At 39.1% G+C, this 21,814-nt stretch overlaps 1 protein-coding gene and 5 non-coding genes across 6 annotated transcripts; 5 read left to right on the top strand and 1 right to left on the bottom strand.

The window, feature by feature from the left end:
• The first annotated feature begins 3,808 nt into the window (after nt 1-3,808).
• On the top strand, nt 3,809-3,912 carry LOC113285060. Its single transcript, XR_003328569.1, has one exon. It is a non-coding gene; the product is annotated as a small nucleolar RNA snoR126 (small nucleolar RNA).
• A 47-nt stretch (nt 3,913-3,959) lies between these two features.
• On the top strand, nt 3,960-4,042 carry LOC113285036. The gene has a single exon (XR_003328550.1). It is a non-coding gene; the product is annotated as a small nucleolar RNA snoR8a (small nucleolar RNA).
• A 101-nt stretch (nt 4,043-4,143) lies between these two features.
• LOC113285037 lies at nt 4,144-4,227 on the top strand. Its single transcript, XR_003328551.1, has one exon. It is a non-coding gene; the product is annotated as a small nucleolar RNA snoR8a (small nucleolar RNA).
• A 157-nt stretch (nt 4,228-4,384) lies between these two features.
• Nucleotides 4,385-4,456, top strand: LOC113284966. Its single transcript, XR_003328488.1, has one exon. It is a non-coding gene; the product is annotated as a small nucleolar RNA Z155 (small nucleolar RNA).
• Nucleotides 4,457-5,049: 593 nt separating this feature from the next.
• LOC113284916 lies at nt 5,050-5,133 on the top strand. Its single transcript, XR_003328442.1, has one exon. It is a non-coding gene; the product is annotated as a small nucleolar RNA Z199 (small nucleolar RNA).
• Nucleotides 5,134-5,769: 636 nt separating this feature from the next.
• LOC113279982 (UDP-glycosyltransferase 91C1-like) lies at nt 5,770-6,794 on the bottom strand. The gene is made up of 2 exons (XM_026528613.1): nt 6,578-6,794; nt 5,770-6,533 (listed from the first exon to the last, which is right to left on the bottom strand). Exons 1-2 carry the CDS (start codon nt 6,792-6,794, stop codon nt 5,770-5,772), a joined length of 981 nt encoding a protein of 326 aa, XP_026384398.1.
• Nucleotides 6,795-21,814: the final 15,020 nt, after the last annotated feature.

The raw sequence follows: 21,814 nt of genomic DNA on the forward strand, positions 1-21,814 counted from the left end.
AATTGCAAGCGAGAATTAAACAAAAGCACTTTCTTCCCAACACAAAATTGTTTTCTAGAAATCATAGTATCATGAAATGCCTTCGTTTTCTCCTTGTAAATGCGTGAGCTTTCAAATGCATCATTGCGAAGCTCCTCTAGCTCTTGGAGTTGTAACTTCCTTTGCTTTCCAGCACCATCCATCTCCATATTGCATTGCTTAATAGCCCAAAACGCCTTATGCTCAATCTCCACGGGTAAGTGACAAGGTTTACCATACATAAGCCTAAAAGGAGACATCCCAATAGGTGTCTTGTATGCGGTTCTATAAGCCCACAAAGCATCATTAAGTCGTATGCTCCAATCCTTCCTTGTTGGATTCACCGTCTTCTCAAGTATGGATTTCACCTCTCGGTTGGAAACCTCGGCTTGTCTATTTGTTTGGGGATGATAAGGTGTTGCAATATAAACCCATTTCATCAACCTAACGACTAGAATAAAGACTTTTTTATGGAAAAATTAGGGGAGACCAGAAAAAAATAATATTCTCATTGTCAGGTCCACGATTAATTTTGGGTACCGTGAGACCCATAATTATTTTCGTGACACCCATAAAATGTATGCATGACGGATTATGCATCCGCATGACAGGTTATGCATCAGGGGTATAATTGACAACGCAACTTGGAAATAACATATCTAAAAATCCGCGCTTTAAAATTTTACAAATTTTATATCGTTGGAAATATTTTTAAAAGAGTTGCGCAACGAGTACAAACAAGAATATCAAATTTTTGCTTTTCACGAAAAAATCGGAGGTGATCATCATTTTAGGAAAATTTTTCGAAAACTTGATACATAACCATTATGCAGCCACCAAAAAAGATGCATAACACATTCTGCAGACGCATAACGAATTATGCAACCATTTTTTCCATTGCATAACAAATTATGCATTTGGATAACAAAGTTATGCATCTATAACAAGTTATGTAACCATTGTTTTGGTTGATTTTAGTGCGTACATAAAAAATTTGATGCATAATGCAGTATGCATCTATATTTACGGATGCATATCAGGTTATGCATCTATTTTCTCGATGCATAAAAGATTATGCAACAATTTTCTCGATGCATAATGCATTATGCAGTCATATTTTCGGATGCATAACATGTTATGTAGATATTATTGTAGGTGCATGACAAGTTATGCAGCCTTATTTTTTGTTGGTTTCAATACTAAGAAAAAAGTACCTGCATAACGTGTTATGCAACCGTTTTCTGGACTACATAACAAGTTATGCAAAAATAAAATAAAATTGCAGAACGTGTTATGCAACCAATTTCGAGAATGCATAACAAGTTATGCAACAAATTTTGTAGATGCATAACGTGTTATTCTCGGCACCATCATTTCATCTTATAACCAGTACCACCAATTCTTCTTCCAGGCAACGGCTCACAATAGCAACACCAACTCCCATTGCAACTCAACTCAGACACTGTCACAGCCAAACTCAGTCTATCACCTGCAATTCCATTAAACCTGGAATGTTTATTACTATATATCAAAAAATACGTTTACAAAAATGTTGCTTTTACAAACTATTTAACTTGGCTAATGTAATATCATTTATGCTTGAAAACACCGCTAGAAGAGGACAACGAAATGATTCCAAGTACTGCTCCACCGAGGAGAAGGTTTTAGGAATTCTATGTACCTAATAAGTAATAAACAAACATTTTTGATCAGCCAAATAGCAGCTGTTAAACGTAGAGTTACACCATGCTAGTACAAATAGCAGATTCTGCTCAAAGATAGTTAGATAGATCAACTCACCGAATGCAAATAGATTAGTTAAAATGCCTGATCTTCTCTCCATAGAAGTGCTCATCTAATACATCATTGAGAGTCCAAGAGAAGACAGTACATATCAAACTCTCCTTTTTAATAGATTCTTCTTTGCTAGAGCAAGATGAATCGGAAGCCATTTCTTGCATAGCCATTTGATTCATTTCATTCCTCGATTTGGTTACTGCATACACACGACATAACATCAAACCACTAAAATGAAAAGCATAAACAAAGAGGGCTCAATAAGGTGAAGCTTTTCCAAAAGATCCATATGTCCTCTCATTTTGTTAAGGAAGCGTCGGCTCAATGAGAGTCTTGTCTTGTTCTTCTTCTTCATCTTATTGGAATTACAGAAGATCTAGCTCTTTCTGATCCCTTTGCTAGCACAGATCTTTCTACGTGCTTCATTAAACAAGTTGCAAAAATGAAAAGTCGCTGCCATCGATTGCAGCCAACACAAACTATTCCCACCATCGTCGGCAGCCTTGAACTGGATCTGGAAACTCCAGTTCAATACAAACAAAAAAAAACCATTTCAATCGCTCTTGTCAAGAACAATTGAAGCAATTGGCCGGAATCCCAACCAACACCACTGGCTCAATTGAAATTTCCCATAACGCCATTCCATTACAGAACCCATCTCAAATATCATGCAATCATTACCTGCTGCTATCTTCATTTATATCTACAACACCAATTTTCCGATCCTTCAAAATTCCGGCCACTAATCCTCAAATTCATAGCACAACAAATCAATTCAGCCAACATGGTGCGTCCAATCATCACCAAAAATCCATTGTTGTTGCTGTTAAATTCCGTCAATGAAGTACCCATTCGTTCTCATGCCTTCTAACATCTTCTTCAATCAAACACAACACCAGATCGGTTGTTTCCGTTAAATTTTGTGTGATATTTGGAACCGAAGTTCCCACATCTAGAAAGCTAAAAACAAAAAAAAAAAACTCGTCAAATCACAAGAAAACTATGAGATATAAAAACCTTGAGATAATAAGTTCATGGAATCAAACCTTGAGACATTCATCACAAACATCAACATCATCTTCTTCTTCTCCTGGAACTCAAACAAACACAACACCATCACCTTCGTCTCCAACTAATCAATTTAACAAGCTTCCTAAGATCAACTCACAAGATTTAACTCAATTCTATGAACTGAATTCGGCGGAGTAAGAACAAAAGAAGAAGAAGATAAGAAGAACGAAGAGAGAAAACAAAATTTCATAATTATGGGTTTGAGAATAATTTTTTCCCAAAAATGAGTGCGCGCCTTCAGTTTTCTGACCGTGGATTTCTCAGTAGAAAAATGTGTGAGAATGGGTCTCACTGTAGTTTTCACCTTTTTTATTGAATATATATACACGGTCCGCGAGATAACGTCGTTCTGGGACATGTTGCACCTATGTCCAGTCCACTATGCCGACCAAAAAAAGTGCCCGCATTTCATCTAAACCCATCAAAATTGGCAGAGCCAACTGCAGCACAGTTCCAAGCCCGCATTTTAGAAACCTTGAAAAGCCCGTACAGTTCCAAGGATAAAATAGTCTTTATGATAACCTAGGGTTTAGTTTTATTAGGGTTTCGTAGAACGATAAAATCATCGCTTTGTATTGTATAAAATCAAACGCAGAAACAAGCCCTTAAATCACCCGCTGCAACTTCACTCTCTTCTTCAGATCGATTTGTCTGCTGGTTAAGTCCTTTTTTTCCCTTCAATATACGTTTAGATTTTTTATTGTTTTTTCTTTGTTCCTTCCAGTTATCAAATTCAAGGAGGTTTTTTTGAATCAATAGAACAGCATGCAATCAAATGTGTTATGAAATTCAAACACTCCTAACACTGAATCAGTGGCGTTTAAAGGTCTAATGTGTCAAAATAAATCCATAGATTAGACTTACGTACGCCTCTACAATATTTTCACATTCTTCTTCTTTGTTTTTGATTTGGTCGATTCGTGGGCAGTGATGACTGACTAAACGTTTCTCGATACTGATACTTGAATTACCATATTCAGTGACCAAAAATCTTTTGATGACCTTATTTGTGCGTGTCTGAGCCTTCTTGATTTTCTTTTTTCTGATTTAGATTTGATCTTACTGAAATTAGATTTGGTGCTATGATTATAAAAATTCCTCGTACTGAATTGCCAATGGCATGACAGACTATATCTACCCATAGAATATGAGCACTATTTCTTTATCAATGTCTTATCATAAGTCGCTCTGAATTGATTTTACCTCTTTTTTTGGGTTTTTTATATTTCTGATTAAGTTGAAGATTTCATGAGACTTGGGGTTGCGATGATTATAAAAATTCCTCGTACAGAATGCTAAATTGCATGATAGACTCAATCTACCCATAGAATATGAGCTTCCCCTGTTCAATCTTTTGTTATTTATTTGTTTCGTTTTTCTTATATATGTTTGCTGCCTTTTGGAAAGGAAAAAAAGTGTGCAAGAATGATTTCTTGACTGTGTTTGCAACCTTTTTTTAGGACTGAGAATACTAGATGCTGTTTAGTTAATTATGTGCCGTTGGATGAGAATTTAATCGGAATCATAATATGTCGATTCAACAAATCAGACTACAATTATCTGATCAACGGCTGAAGAAAATAAAATGAAACTGTGTGGTTATTATGGTTTGCTCTTACTACCTTGATGAGACTTTGCTGAGACTTATTCAGACATTACTGAATGATTCTTCATTCAGGTAGCTTCAATGAGCCATTTTAATGTAGAAAATTTTACTCAAACTGAGAGCATCCTCTTGAATCTAAGATTGTAGCGACATAGCGTGAGAACACCTCCTTACGGTTGTGATATTAATTTTGCTGCAAAGTATTATGGTCTGTGTATTGGAGTTGTGCCCGGTGTTCTGCAGTGTATTTTTGACAACTCTTTTGATGTTTAAACCAGAAACAAAACTTGCTGGAAGTGCATAAAAACTGATTTGAATTGCAGTTTTTAATAAAAATTCAAAAATTCCCCCAAACAGAATTTGAGATGGTCAGAGAAACCACAATCATAACTTGGGTGCAGGTAAGATGCATATAACAGTTTATTTAGGTTGTTTTAGTACCCGTAATAACTATGCGTTCATGTATGCTGAAGAATCCATTCACTTTTACACGTTACAGAAGTAACAGAACACAAATGATTGTTTTGTGTTTGTTTGAAAATTGAGTTAGGAGGACGAATCCAAGTGATGAAAAGATAACTGCAACAATATGAATTGGAATTTAGATTCCGTGATTCTTAGTATTTAAGTCTCTGATGGTTCTTCCTTTATTTTCATTCAATCTTAATTTATTTATTTTTTGTAATTTTTTTCTTCTTTTAGTCAACTTATGATCTGAGGCTGAGATGATGAGCAATATATTGGTCCGTGTTTCTGAACAAACAATGTCGATAAACCATAACCACTTCAGATCTTCCTTAGAAAAAGTAACAGATAAACCATGTAAAGCTGTTCCGCAATGCAATGGTCGTGTATCTCAACACCCAAGGTTTACCGTTTCATACCTGAGAGACATTTGCCACAATTGGCATTACTTAGCAATTGGGGTAATGAAGAAAGGGATTTTTGTATATCATCCCCTTGGTTAGAGAAAATGCTTTTGCAATCTGAAGTGCCTTCTCTCGCAGTTTTTGTCCCGTTGGTTCGTCCATCACAATCCTCATTGCTTTTGCCACTGCATCTCTAGCAAAAGGAGCGCCTTCATTTCTTTCAACTTCATGACCAAGTCCTTTTTCAACTAGGAAACCTAGTATTTATTCCTTGGTCAAGGATCATTGGCATTAGGATCTGGCAATGTCCATAGAAGAGATTCTCTGAAATAGAACTCGATCCAGCGTGACCCAAACTCCATCCAATTGCCATCTACTTGAGAGATCCATCCAAAGCACATAAAACCTCTACCTCTGATTCCCTTCTGGTTTCCTAAGTACCCACAAGAACGGTAACTCGGAAGATTCCAATCCAAATGCTAGTACATGAATTTCTTCAATACTCATTTTGTACTCACTTCCAAATGACACATAAACAACGGTTTTTGGTTGTTGTTTGTCCAGCCAATGAAACATTTCAGAGTTGCTAGAATCACCAGAGATGCTCCTAACTGATGAATCCTGCACATGAGGTGGTAGTAAACCAATAGATAGAACTGGTTTTTGGTAGAGATCCTTGAGGAGGTTCACATAATCTCCATAAAGTTCTGTACAACTTTTGAGTAAAACGAAATTACAGCCTTCAACAACTTTTACTAGCCTGTCACCTGTAGATAGTCCAGTTGCATCTTTAGTGTTCAAAGCTTCATTCATACCGACAGCTTCATGGTATCGACATGCAACACGGGAAGGAAAAGGTATCCTTTCCGGTACTGAAGTTAAATACTCCGGCGTGCGTTCCATATTTGATTCTTTACATTGCCAAGGTGGTCCAACAAATGCAAGCGATGGTGCATAATACACACTGAAAAATGCAGTAGGAACATCGATTTTAGCTCCTACGTCCGGTATCCAGCAGTTGATAAGATCGAATATTATCAAATCTGGTTTGATCTGGTTTAAAAGCGTCTCGATCGGCGCCTGTAATAGATCATAGGCTATCTTAAGATCCTGGGTTTGCTGCCCATCTTTCAAATCAACAGTTGCTTCACAACCCGCAGGCAAGTTATCAACTGAAGGCAAATCAATCGATATGAGTTCATACGAGCCCTCAAACTTGGTGGATGGATTGGTGGTAGTCTTTTGATAGTACTTGGGGTGGATATGAAAGATATCTGAATATCACCATTTGAGGCTAAACTCTTTGATAACTCTAGAAATGGTATAATATGACCAAATGCTAACCATGGAAACAACAGCACTATGGTAAATTGTAATCGGCGGCTTAATAACAGAAGCGCGGATGAAGGTAATACGCGGACGGTTGTATTCATATATAATACTATAAAGCTTAAATTTAACAACATAATAATGTATATAATAGTATAAAGTTTAAAATATCAATATAATAATCTTTAAACTACTGTTAGGAGTCGGAACAAACTGATAGTATTTGATAAAGTTGTAATGGCGTTTCTTCTTTACACGCTGGCGAACAGTGTTTGGGCGCGCGTTTCTGGCTCAAACCCAACGAGTGCCACGATCGCCCGACCTTCAATTAAGCATATGCCTGTTTTTCCGTCTCGCTCAACAAATTTGTTGGTTTGTTCATCTCTTTATTGGAGTTGATGTGATATTACTGAACTATGCTCTTAGATCCAATGAATAGAATGGAACAACCATTCTTCGGACTTAAAATATTATTTACAAACAATTTAGTTATTTGTAGTTTGCTCTTACTATCTTAAGGTATGCACAGACGTTATGGAATGACGATTGGATGAATACACCAGATCAAGGACGTACCCAGAAATGTTACTTTGTGTTTTATTTTTTTAAGTAGAGACCAGAAATATTATTTGGGTAGGACTAGAAGATTGTTTTCTAAGGATGAATCGTATAATTAGTATATAATTGGAATTTATGTATAAAATATTAGATGCGTAGATAAATAAAAAATGAAATAAAGAAAATCTATTGAAAAAGGTGGTTGGAGAAAGAAATTTAAGGTCCATGAAAGAAATGTGAGAAAATAAATAAATCATGTTTTAAACAAAATATTAAGTTTAACTCTAATATATGAGCTAAAAATTATTTGTGCTAAAATTTGCATCGGTTAGATATAATCGGTGGGCGAGGCACAATTCTTTAAGAAAAAATCCATATCATAAAATTGTTGGACCAAAATCCATATTAGATTTATAAAATTCTAAAACAGGTAAATGTTTCGAACTACCACCTAGTTCCACTAAGAGGTATTGCTGGTGGATTATGTCTTATTTGGAAGAATAACGTTAATATTAGAATAAAATATGACTATAATTATATAAATTCCACTATCATTAATCATTTTAATGACAATAGTTGGATTCTCACATGTTTCTATGGGAGTCCATATAGAAAATTAAAACTGGATTTTTGGAAAATCATAAAAGATATAGCAATAACAATGGATAAACCTTGGATAATCATAGGAGACTTGAATGTGGTTCCAAACGAAGAAGAAAAGAACAATATTTTTTCTTTCAAGGAAAATGGGGCTAAAATCTTTAATAATTTGATAAACAAATGTGGTTTAATGGACTTGAGTTTCTCAAAGGATACATGTTTACCTGGAATAATCATATGATTGATAGTCATCATAACACAGAGAAAAGGTTAGACAGAGCTCTAGTAAACTCTAAATGGAAATATAAAATTCTTGAATTCTAACAGAAAACATCTTGGACCTCTTACTTTTGATCATGTGCCAATCAAACCCAATACTTATAACCACTGGAATGATGGGGCTATCTCATTTAAATATTTTGGGGAATGGATCAAACATGAAAAGTGCAAACCTCTCATAACTAAACTTTGGAAAAAACATGTCAAGGGTTCTCCAGCACATAAAGTTAATAAAAAACTAGCAAATGTAAGACATATATTGAAACTGTGGAATAGATCTAGCTTCGAGAACATCTAGAATAATATTGATAGTCATAAAAAAGACCCGGAAAGAACTAATGATAAGCCTAACTATGCTAATAAGTCAACTGACCTTGTTAATCTCATATAAGATCTAACAACTTGGTACGCCATAAAAGAGAAATTTTGGAAGGATAAAAGCAGAGACCAAAATCTAACTCTAGGTGATAGAAATACTATGTATTTTCATGATAAAGCGAAACAAAGATTTAGGAGAAATAGAATCGAAATCCTTAAGAATGATAAGAATGAATGTTTAGATAATAATAAGGAAATCGCAGATTGTGTAACTGGCCACTTTCAAAACGTTGCTACCACTGTTAATCCCACTATTGACCAAAGCATGATATACCTCATTCTTAGTAGCATAAATGATTTGGATAACGAAATGTTCTGTTGTACTCCCTCGGAAACTTAAATAAAAAACATTCTATTTTCAATGGAACCTGATAAAAGTTAAATCCCGGATGGTTTCTGGCCTAATTTTTTCCAACAAAAATGGGAAACCCTAGGGCTTGACTTGATCAACATGGATCAAAATTTATTCATATCTGAAAATCACATTAAGGAAATGAATGCCCCATTCATCTCTTTAATCCCAAAACTCTTAACCCCACTACTCCTGTCGAGTTTCGGCCAATAGCCCTTGCCAACACGTCGTACAAAATAATATCGAAACTAATAGCAAGAAGAATGAAAGGTGTTTTGGGAAAAATTATTTCACCATATATCAATCTTCCTTCATTCCTAAATGGAAAATCTCTCAAAATAGTACGATTACGCATGAAATCATTCGCAAGATGAAGAACTCGAATTTATGATATTAATAAAATCTTTCGACATAGTCGAATGAGACTTCCCGATACAATTATGACTAAAATAGGATTCAATAACAAATGGTGTAAACTTGTGTACCAATGTGTTTCAACAACTTCTCTTTCTGTTTTACTAAACGGGTCCCCCACTAAGTTCTTTAAACCTACCAGAGCTTTGAGACAGGGAAATCCAATGTCTTCATATTTCTTTCTTTTTTGTGCGGAAGCGCTTTCTAGATCAATAATGCATGCTGAAACACATGACTAATAAAATGTATCAAAATAGTTCACCAAGCTCCCTCTATAAGCCACTTATAGTTTGCTGACAAATGTCTATTATTTTTTTTTAAAATAAATGAAAAAACTTGTCATAACTTAGTCAACCTGTTCAAGAACTTTGGTTTAGCTTCATGGCGACTTATTAATCTAAGTAAATCGGGTGTCTTCTTTATCCCCAAAACTGAAACAAGCATAAGGAACGGAGAAATCTAGGAGTTACGGCTATACTTTTAAAATATAAGTACTTGGGATCTCCATTATTTCAAATAGATCAAAGATTGAATGTTGCGAACCATTGGTTGAAAAAAATAAAAAACTAGACTGGCTAGTTGGAAAGGAATTGACTTAAATAATGCTGGTAAGACTGTAATGATCAAGAACATAACTACACTTTATATTTTTACCAAATGAATTGCTTTAAGTTACCAGTAAAGACATGTAATAAACTAACAAAGTTGCAGAGAGATTATTGGGGGAGAAAGGACGAAAACAGGCTAAATGACAAAGGTAAGAAGGGTGTTTGCTTAAAAAACTGGGATTCTATTAGTAGATCTCTTGAGAAATAGGAGCTAGGGATGAAACATGTGTAGAACTTTAATTTAGCTATGATTGCTTATATGGGATGGAGATGTCAAGAGAATCCTGATTCTCTTTGTGCCTCCGTTCTCAAATCAAAATATTACCCAAATAATGATATTCTTCATATAAATAATACCGCTAATAGAAATGATAGTTGGATTTGGAAAGGCCTGTTAAATGGCATCAGTCAAATCAAAAAAATATTGTTTCTAGGAAGTTGGGAATGACTCTAGTATTGACATTTGGGATGATTTCTGGATCTCAGAAACAGAGCCACCACTTTGGAAACCAGAACACCAATCCAGGGACTAAATAAGGTTGGGATTTGTTCACTCCTTATAAAACCTAGGATATTGAAAAATTGGTAAACTGTTTTAATAGTCAAACTGTAGAGAAAGTTAGAAATATAAGAATTTTTGCAGATGACAAAGCAAATATACCTCACCAGACTCTAAACAAAAAAGATACATTCACTGTGAACTATTTATATAGTCATATAAACTGTAATGGTACCACAAACAACAACTAGAAAAAGATTTGGCAGATGGAAACATCAACATCTATTCAGAATTTTATTTGTAAAGCTACTCACGCCATATTTCCCAATAGTACGAGGATGACAACTATTATCCCAAATATAAACACCAAGTGCAATTTATGTAATGATGGTCAAGAAATACTCACCCAATTTTTTTTGCAATGTAATTATGCTCAGCAAGTTTGGATGCATTTTAACTGTGACATGCAATATGTTACAAATGGAACGGAAAATTTTCATGATTGGTTAAACAACTGTTTTAAAAATCCTTATATAGGAGCATATGATATAGATTGACAGGTCTTGTGCAGTGTTATCATTTGGCATATATATGGGAGGCCAGGTGTGACATTACCTTCCAAAAGAAAAGCCAAAATAGTGCCAGTACTGCAAACAACATAATTAAATTCATCAATGAATATAAGTCTGTAAATCAAACATGTTATAGTGTTATGCAATCACTGTATTACAAACCTAAGAATGATGAGGGGCTTAAGGTCACTAGTGATCAGTTGGATGAGTCGGAAGAATCCATGAACCTGAAAATTAATACTTCACTAACAATGATGATTTTTTTAGCTAAGGCTATAATTGGTCTAACTTTATTTGATCATATAGGGAGAATTAAAGAAGCTAGAGGACTGCACGCAGATTGTACTACCATTGATGAGATAGAAAAGGTTGGAGCGGATGCGGCTTTCTGATGAGCAACATAATGGAGTGGACACATCATCTCTTTCAGAAACGGCTCTCGGCCAACTTTATTGATGCTAATAGGAAAGTATGCGAAAGCTAGACAACAAAGATACAAGATCAATGCAGAATTTAGCAACAACACCAAATTTGATATAAATTTCATAGCTAAGGACTTTAGTTTAGTTATGCGATCTTAAATTATATGGGCAGCTAAGATATCTGTGTTTTGTAACAAATATGCTATTAAGCACAACTGGTTAGACCAGAGCCTATAGGCTATTTTCATTTTTTTAAACATTCAAAATTGGAATGAAGATGTAATGATTTACCGTAACTCCCCATGAGAAAGATACAATTCTTATCTGTCAATACAATGAGGTTATCCTCTTTTTCCATAAAAATAAACAAAAAACCTAGGAATGGGCTATAGCCTCGGTTAGCCACTTTCTAAGTCCGTCCCTGCTAATATACCAACGAAAAAACGTTATTTGATATATACTTCTGCAACTCAAATTGACATTAAAATTGACAGAGATTTAAAATTTAACAGGATTACTAGTAATTAAAAAAAAAAATTACCCTTCGAAGATGTTCTTGATAAATACCAGAAATAATTCCATGCTCACCATATTTAATCGCATGAACCAATGCATCGAATGAGAATGGTCTCGATGAAGAAGAATCTGATTGAAAATAATAATTTAAAAACCTAATAAACATTTTTCCTTGGCGAGTTCGCTGTTTTTAGATTTGTCACTCGCCCCAACCATGATTAACGGTTTCAGGTCCTTTGAGATATACATAAAAGATCATTACACGAATTCCCATGTTCCACAGTTACCTTTTGGAACTTTCGATCAGATTATGTGGGTCCAAGACATTTGCCAGTTAACCAGGGTTGTGGCTGTTTGTATTAAGACAAGATAAATGTGGTGGATCTTTTGCTTGAACTTAAGTATTATATCTAACGGTTTTGCGATCGCTAGCTTATAAAGCTATTATGCACCTTCTCACGAGATAACACATCCCCTTATATTCCCGGGGTCTGGTTTTAATTGGCTGGTTTCTTACTTATGTGGATGTGGCCTGTTCATAAGTATGTCGTATGTATTTTCTTCTCCTTTCTCTTAATGAAACCTCAATTTCATCTTCTACTATCACTACTCAGCACAAAAGGTGAATGGATACCCAGTATCTTGATTATATAATAGATGCAAACATTAGAAAAATGAAGGGGTATGACAAAGGATCAATAGGAAAACACATATTTATCTGGAAGAATCTCACATTTCATGAAAATATCAAGAGTGAATGTTGGAAAGATGAAAGAGTTGTGTTGAACAAACCTAACATTTTTGAAGTTACTACTTGGTGATCCTCGTGGCCTAGGAACAATTGACACGTCACATTTTTGTTGTAGCATTTGAACCGGTATAGTTATGTAAACAATAATATTACTAGGCTAAGTCACCGATGAGAATGAATCAAATGTTTATGGATTTCAAAATTCTTAACAAAATATAATCACAAGGGATTCGGGGATTTAATCTACATTCTTCAACTGAGATAAGAAACAAGATGGTTAAGGTTCTTAGGAAGTTCATTCCTCCACCAACCAACTGGTTTAAATTCAATACATACGCCAGTGTGAGAGAAGAATACGAATGAAGTAAAGTGGAAGCTAGTAAAGATTGCAGTGAGTGCTATTATAGTTACAGACCATGACAACAATATTGTGCTTGCATTCTGTGTTACAAGTCTCATTCAGTACACTCGTTTTATTGAGAAAATTCGAGGTATCGTTAATGTAACAATTTTATTTTTTTTGGATAAGCCTGAATATTGGAGGTGGAGAAATAAAATATCTTGATAGTGTCAGATGCAAAATATGCAGTAGAAGTGATAACCGGAGTTAGAGATATGGATGATGACGATGAATTGCGTCAGAAAACTGTAGCTAATGATCTTATTGGTAAGATGATTGATTTTTTTGCTCGTATTGGTAACCCCAATTTGCATCTTTTCTGGAATGAAAGAGAAGCAAATGGGGTGGTTGATGAGTCCACTAGATTGTCTAATGTAAGCTTTATTACGTTCCTGCACATGCAAAAGGGAAGTGATTCATACGATATTCCAAGGCTCGTCGTCATGGGACATATACAATTGAAATAGATTTTTAATTCTGAAACTACAATTTAGAACTTGTTCTATTATTTTTCTTTTTCTGCTTCTGTAAGACACTCTCTTACATCCGTTGATTTCTATTTCGGGTTTGGTTTTGTGTTTACTTGTTGAATTAATCTCATAGTTAAGTTTCATTATTTTCATTGCATTTCTTTATTGTCATCTATTTTACTATTTCAAAAAAAAAATAAACATTACTCGGCTAAGTTAATAACATATTGTTTGAGGGTGAAAACAATTTCTGCTGATTTTGGTAATTTCGAGTGTGTGGGTGAGAAACGAGTCTAAACCCTAAGCAATGTACTGCAAGGGAATACTTTGATTCGAGAGATCAATTTGTACAAATACGGCCTAAACCAAGAATGGTCGTTCCAGAATAGCTTCGGTCACAAAGTGAATGAGAAGGGTTGGTCTAGGAAAGGAAGCGAAGAGAGTGTCGAGACCAGAATAGTTGATTCGGGAAGAGTAGTTGTTTGACGACTTGTATCAGAAAGTGGAAAGCTAACAGATGGGAAAGCTAACAAGTGATTTCTGAGTGTTGTATTCTCCTGACCAAAAACTTGTCTTTGGTGGAGATAGGTGAGACCTATTTATACAAGTCGCAACGAAACGTACCCTGGTCTCGTAAGAAGTGGAAACAGTTAAGTAAATGGTAACGGGTAACGCCTGGAATTGATGTTTCCATAATGAAGGAAACGTTTCACCATTACTTCTTGTATTTAATAACCACCTTACCCTTATGACACTTTCCTGTAACGGGCGTAGTGTACGCCGCACGCTGTAAACCGCCAGACCAATACCCTGATGAGCATCCCCCAGTTTGTGACATATTTTGATGTCTCGAGTGTTTTCGTTGGAAAACGTGTAGCATGTTGCCACGTGTGGCGTGGCCAAAGGATTTGGCGTTTGTATCCAAGTTGGTGCCGTGACCAAAGAATAGGCATCGTAGCCAGGTTGGTGTCATGACCAGAGAGTTAGCATCGTAGCCAAGTTGGTGTCGTGACCAAGAGTTAGCATCGCAGCCAAGACATTGCCACGAGTCGTTTGGTAGCAGGTTTGTACGGATGAGATCTGCATCTCAGGAGGAAGGTTAGCCGTAGATTGTTGCAACCCTTCGTTTGGAAACCAGCGACATGGTTGCAGCGCTTGCATGCTCTTGGCACGACCAGATTAGGGTTTTGGCGTCGTGGCCAAGAATTGGCGCCGCGGCCAAGAGATTGCCACAAATCGTTTGGTGGAAAGTTTGTATGGATGAGATTCATATCTCAGGAGGAAGGGTGGTCGTTGATTGTTGCAACCCTTCGTTTGCTGCCAGTGGCATGGTCTAGGCGCGACCGAGCTAGGATTTTGGCGTAGTTTATGCGTGGCCAACATTAGGGCTTGGCATTGGGCCAAAAGTTGCCATTCGTTCGGTGGCAAGCTTGTACGGCTGAGATTTGCATCTCAGGAGGAAGGGTGGCCGTTAATTGTTGCAACCCTTCGTTTGCAACCAGTGGCATGGCTTAGGCGTGGCCGAGCTAGGATTTTGGAGTAGTTTAGGCGCGACCAAAACTAGGGTTTTGGCATAGTTTAGGCGCTGCCAAAATTAGGGCTTGGCATTGGGCCAAAAGTTGCCATGCGTTCGGTGGCAAGCTTGTACGGCTGAGATTTGCATCTCAGGAGGAAGGGTGGCTGTTGATTGTTGCAACCCTTCTTTTGGCATCCATTGGCATGTGCTAGGGCCGGCATGGCTTTGGTATATTTTAGGCGCGGCCAAAATTAGGGTTTTGGCAAAACCGTGATGTTTGGCCTTGGGCTGGAAATTGCCATGCGTTAGGTGGCGAACTTGGACGGCTGAGATTTGCATCTCAGATAGAAGGGTAGCCGTTGATTGTTGCAACCCTTCGTTTGGCAGCCAGCGGTATGTGGTAGGTCCGGCGTGGTTTTGGCATATTTTAGGCGCGGCCAAAATTAGGGTTTTGCAAAAAACCGTGATGTTTGGCCTTGGGACGGAAGTTTCCATGCGTTAGGTGGCGAACTTGGACGGCTGAGATCTGTATCTTAGATGGAAGGGTAGCCGATGATTGTTGCAACCCTTCGTTTGACATCCAGCGGCATGTGGTAGGGCCGACATGGCTTTGTCATATTTTAGGCGCGGCCAAAATTAGGGTTTTGGCAAAAACCGTGATGCTTGGCTTTTGGCCGGAAGTTGCCATGCGCTAGGTGGCGAACTTGGACGGCTGAGATCTGCATCTCAGATGAAAGGGTGGCCGTTGATTGTTGCAACCCTTCGTTTGGCAGCCAGCGGCATGTGGTAGGGCCGACATGGCTTTGGCGCGGAGATGTGGCTGGCATGGTATGCCATTAGCACTGTGGTGCGGCTGACATGCCTTGGCGCGGAAATGTGGCTGGCATGGTATGCCATTGGCACTGTGGTGCGGCTGGCATGCCTTGGCGCGGAGATGTGGCTGGCATGGTTGGCATGCCTTGGCGCGGAGATGTGGCTGGCACGACATGCCATTGGCACTGTGGTGCGGCTGGCATGGTTGGCATGGCTTGGTGCGGAGATGTTGCCAGTCAGTATTGAGGATTCTGCCGTGGAATATAGCGTATATAAAAAAAGGTACCCCGGTAATTTTTACTTAGGCATGTTGAATGATTCAATAAATGTGCTAGTGGTCGTAGTGACGTCATGTCAGATGTAAGGTTTTACGATTTTAACCCTAAGCTAAAAACCACCATCAACATTAAGTCCCCTGCTTAGCTTGGAACAGGAGCATTGTTGCTAAGTAAACATAAGATGGTGACATGCAAGGACAAAATTGAAATGGCAAGTCATGAAAAGATGATCAGGAAGATCCGTCTAACCTTTTTCGGGAGTGTTCTGAGAATCCGTGATTCTTGCGTTGATGGCCTTGCGTAAATCTTGCATGTAGTGTTGCTGGCTAGACCGTGAGAATGGTAGGGGCGGTTGCTGGTTGAGATGTAGAATGTTGGCTTGGTATGGCGCTCGCTCGGCATGACGCGGACTCTTGGCACGGTGCCAGCATGGCATGGCGCGGACTGTTGGGCACCGTGAGACTTGTTTCTTGCGGGCCCAATTGCCTTTTCCCATTCGTGGCTAAAATAGGGAACCCTTTCCTTTTTCAAATTCCAAAAGTGTCACGCCTATAAAAGGGGTTGCTCTCCCTTTTATTTTGTGCCCTTGTTCTCATGTCCTTGTTCTAGCGGCAGAGTGGTAGCAATAAAGCGAGCAAGCATTCCAGGTATGTACTCCAGGGTTTCTCCTTCAATATCTTTCCTCTTATTTTTTTATTGGCGCAAACCCTAGCCATAGGTATATCTTCTATGAACTTGTAGAAATATTTTAGCGTGAACACCGCAATAGCGTTAAACACCTCAATTATTATGCAATAGTAGGCCTGCACGGGCAGGTGACTGCCACCAATTCCTTTCCCATGAAAACCTAGCTTTTAGGGCTTCCCCTTTTCTTGGTGTAGCCGTGTGTATAATTTTCGCGGTGGAGCGTGCTTTCTTGGACGGGCGTGTACTTTTCGCTGCGAGGTACAATTTTGGCAAGGAGTGTGCTTTCCGTGGCTACGTAGGGTTCGCTAGTTTCCATTTCTTCGGTTATGTGTGTTATGACTTGTGGTTGAAAATAGAGTGGCTTGCAACCGAAATGAATTCTTCATTGATGATAAAGTAATCTTCGTGCACCCTCCTTCCAGTAATAATTTTTTTATACCCCTTTCTTTTGTTGTAGTTGAAAGCGTAAGTAGCTTAAGAAGGTTTCGTTAGGATGTCACCTGAGAAAATCCCTGATGCGGCTTCGAAAAATATTGGCAGCTCTAAGACAAACATGGATGATGAATTTTTCACAACGTCTGCCACAGCTCGGAGAAATCATCGTAAGTTCGTGCCCGTCCTCCTGACCGGTTCAGAGGGTGAAGGAAACACCCAGTCGGTTCGACCAGGTTGTGTAATACGATTTTGCCTTCAGAGGCAAGAGTATCCTGATTCTTCCATTGACTTCAGAATCTGTCAGAGTCCGTTGCGCTCTTTTGACAAGTGGATGCAATTCATGATAAGTCAGGACTGCGTAAAAGCAAATTTGATCAAAGCGCAAATCCTTGGCGCTGTCACAGCTTCTACAACGCTTCAAATCAGGAAAGATATCCCGAGCTTAGTTTCTTTCGTCTCTCGATGGTGTCCAGACACTCACACAGCATATGCAGCTGGGGTGAAATGACCGTCGCTTTGGAAAGCGTGGCTGTCTTGCTGAACCTTCCCTAACAGGGAATCTTGATATCACCTTGTCTGAAGATGAAGAACAAATGCACGCTTCTCTCGTTGCAAAGTCAAAAGGTTTTGTTCGGGAGGAAAACGAGACGAGGTGTTTCTACAGCTGGTAGGTGTCTCAATGGTTCCCAGATGAGTCGGAGCCAGATCAAAAGAATAGTACGCTTCATGCCGCGGCATTCTTGGTTCTTTGGTTATCCAGGGAAATTTTTGACGACGACTCTTGTAAGAAGGAAATAAGACAGGGTCTCATTAAGTTTGCCATCAGATTAGCGAAAGGTGTTGTTCTCCCTATTGTCGGCTTGTTTATCGATTCTCTGTACACACATTTGGATCATCTGGTTGTGGACATGCGTGCTTCAAACGGCTACATGAAAGTGGACTCGTACGTCCATGTTGCTTTTCTTCAAGCGTGGTTGTGGGAGCATTTCGAGAAGTGCGCTCCCAAACCGCTGGCTTTACTTCCCGAGTCTTGGGGTGGTTCTAGGATACTTTGTTGGGTGAACAGGCACCCAAGATCTGGCTCGAACCTGGTTGACTTCGTTGAAAACTCCTACACAATCAACTTTCGTCCATGGGATCCGGTGCACGGCTCCACAGTTCAAATAGACACTTTTTCCTCTGTTCCGAATACATTTTTGCTTTCTGAAAAGAATACGAGCATTGGCGAGGTTTTGTTCATGCGAAGTTGCACGCCTGGTTATGTATTGTCTTTCTTTCGAGGATCTTGTCAGGCAGTCTCTTACAACATTGACAGAGCGGCTCGACATATGGGATTTGACCAAGGGGTACCTCTCTCTCGTTAGTTGGCCGTTCTAGAAACAAATTTGCCAGCTGCTCTTGATGCTAGTGCTCTTGCTCCGGGTACAAGTCTTCCCTTCTTTCTCTCGGCACGAAATCCGATAACAACTTCCAAGTATAACATATTCTGGCAGGACGAGTTCCTTGCCATTCATGGATTCGTGAATGACGTAGTGAAGAATACCTGTGGTAAGCCTTCTGCTGCAACTTTAGCAAGACATCCATTGTTAAGGGATCTTTCCTCGCCCAAACAGAAACACGGACACAGACAGTCCCCAAAAGAAGGAGCGAAGGTCGAAATATCGCGCGGGTGGTTTTCGACCAGATTCAACGGCCCTTGTGACTTTCAGTTCTTCTAACGTTCGGGTATGTATTCTTTTTCTTGCCCACTCAGTTGGATTGTACAGTTTTTTCGTTACTGAAAATCTTTCCTTATTCCTTACCAGGGCGTGAACGCCTTTGCCCAGCTTGCACGTAGTTAGAAAACGGCGGCTCTCGCAACAGAGGGTGGCAATTCTCAGCCTCAGAGGACGGCGGCTCTCGCGGCAGAGGGTGACAATGCCGAGCCTTCTTGCGGTGAAGAAGAGCTCGAAAAGGAGGAAATCCCGGAATCTAGTGATGATGAAAATATCTCTTCCAAAAGCAGCGCTGAGTCTTCTTCTAGTCAGTCTGAAAGTGAATCAGTGAGTCTTCCATGTATTCTTCTTCTTCCTTTCTCTCTTTTTTTTTTTGAAAAAAGTCTAAACCACGATATCGCAGGGAGAACCCGCTCCTGAAGATGGCCCCGAGGCGGAAAACCGTGGAGATACAGCTTTGTCTCCAACCGTGGCAGCTGCGCCTGGCGTCCCGGAAATGGAGGTCGATCAAGATGAATATGTTGTTGCGGCTCAAGTAGCGGAGAGTGCTCCAGTGACCGCTGGCACCATTGTAGTTAGGAATCCCTTGCCAGTTGTCGGTTCGGTTGCGGGTGCCGTTTTCGCTCCTCCATACTTAGTTCCTTATCCATATCATGTGTTGATCGGCGGCTTCAGAGTGCCAGCCAAATACGGTACGTTATATACCAAGATATGGGAAAGGTATGGACACATCTCCACAACTAGAAAGGTTACTAATCGGTTTGCGCTGGTCAAGCGTGTGGAGGAAGCTTTATCTTCGATTGACGACATGTGCAAAATGACTGTCCATACCATTTTCGAGGACGTGGTCTCAAGCTGGAAGTTCCATCGTGATGTGTGCGTAGACCACGGGTTCAACGTTCCCTGGTTTGTTGAAGGTTTCTCTGAGATCGAAAGGTTGCATACCACGGAGGCTGAAGGCCCTTCCATGGATGAGGTCGCAAAACAGGAGGCGGAAATCGAAAGGTTATCCACGGAGATGAAGCTGAAATTGGCGACTCTCGAAAGCACGAAAGAGGCTTTCTCCAAGAAGAGCAAGCCATTACTAGATGATTTTCCTTGAATGTACTCTTGTTTTCTGAACTTCTTTATTTAGACTTATTTTTTTTTGAAAGGCGAACAGAGCGCCTAGTTTATGGTTTGGTTTTCTGGTTCTTGGGTTGATAGATAATTGTTACCTATGAGGGTTTTGGATTATTCTTTTGAAATGAATTGTTTTTAGAATAATGCTGTTCTTGGTCATGACTGTATGTGGCATAAATACCCTAGGAGAGTCATGGAGTTATGAATGTTGTGTTGTCGGTAGAAAGTATGGGACGAAACATGGGGATAGCATGGCTGTCGGTTTCTACTATCTATGTGAAAATTCTAGGTAGTAGAGCACGCAACTCGTCTGACGAGACTTACTTTTTTTTTAGAGTCTCCCGACAAAATGGATCTTTCCGGATGAAAATCTGAGTTTTTGTGGGCGGCGGCGTCGTGATTGTGAAAAGTCCCCAATCACTTCTGAGTCCCCAGTCGTTCCAGAGTCGTCTGGTAACCGAGGAGGCGGCTAGTCTACTTCCATCATCTCGATATCTGGGTTGAAAAGACGGAATCGGAAATCGGGAATTGATATTGTGACCGATAGATTAATCTCCCACTGTGGTCGCCAATTGTTTAAGGGTGAAAACAATTTCTGCTGAATTTGGTAATTTCGAGTGTGTGGATGAGAAACGAGTCTAAACCCTAAACAATGTACTGCAAGGGAGTACTTTGATTCGAGAGATCAATCTGTATAAATCCGGCCTAAACCAAGAAATGGCCGTTCCAGACTTGCTTCGGTCACAAAATGAAGAAGAAGGGTTGATCTAGGGAGGGAAGCGAAGAGAGTGTCGATACCAGAATAGTTGATTCGGGAAGAGTAGTAGTTTGACGAATTGTATCAGAAAGTGTAAAGCTAACAGATGGGAAAGCTAATAAGTGATTTCTGAGTGTTGTATTCTCCTGACCAAAAACTTGTCTTTGGTGGAAATAGGTGATACCTATTTATACAATTCGCAACGAAACGTACCCTGGTCTCGTAAGAAGTGGAAACGGTTGAGTAAATGGAAGAAAATGGTAACGGGTAACGCCCAAAATTGATGTTTCCATAATGAAGGAAACGTTTCACCATTACTTCTTGTATTTACTAACCGCCTCACCCTTATGACACTTTCCTGTAATGGGTGTAGCGTACGTGATAGACACATTTTTGTGTCTAATTTATCCTCAATGTCCGTATTGTTGGAATTCTATTTTTGTACTAATATTGTGTTTTTATGTATTTTTAGGAAATAAACATTTTTGGAAAATTCGGCTCGAAAAGTTGATTTTGGCACCCGGAGGACAAGTGTTATTAGGACTCTCGCTTTTGGATAAGGGGTAACCTAATTACTAAGGGGAACCCCCAGGTCACCCCCAAGGCAGCTGCTATTCGCGCCCCTACTCTGGATAGGGGGATACCAGTTTCTTCCCCATTTGAAACGATTTTGGAGGGAAATTTCTAAACAGTTCTGGCAGAATTTCGATCGTCAAAATGAAGGGGTTATGGGTCGATTCAATGGCTGAAATTTGGTATAGAGATGTGATATAGGTTAAGGAACATAGTATGGGTGATATGATCGATCAAATTTGGCTGGAATTTTTCGGTATGATTCACACACCCAAAACAGAGCACGTGTACTGTAACACGAGCAAAATTGAAGTTCTTGTGTGCATGGGGGAGTTCTGCTGGAGTTGGAAGAGTGTTGAGGCGTGAATAAGTCGAATTGGAGCGTGCTGGACCAGAGAAAACGTGTGAA

The sequence above is a fragment of the Papaver somniferum genome, chromosome 5, assembly GCF_003573695.1.
Source record: "Papaver somniferum cultivar HN1 chromosome 5, ASM357369v1, whole genome shotgun sequence".
Taxonomy (NCBI): Eukaryota; Viridiplantae; Streptophyta; class Magnoliopsida; order Ranunculales; family Papaveraceae; genus Papaver; species Papaver somniferum.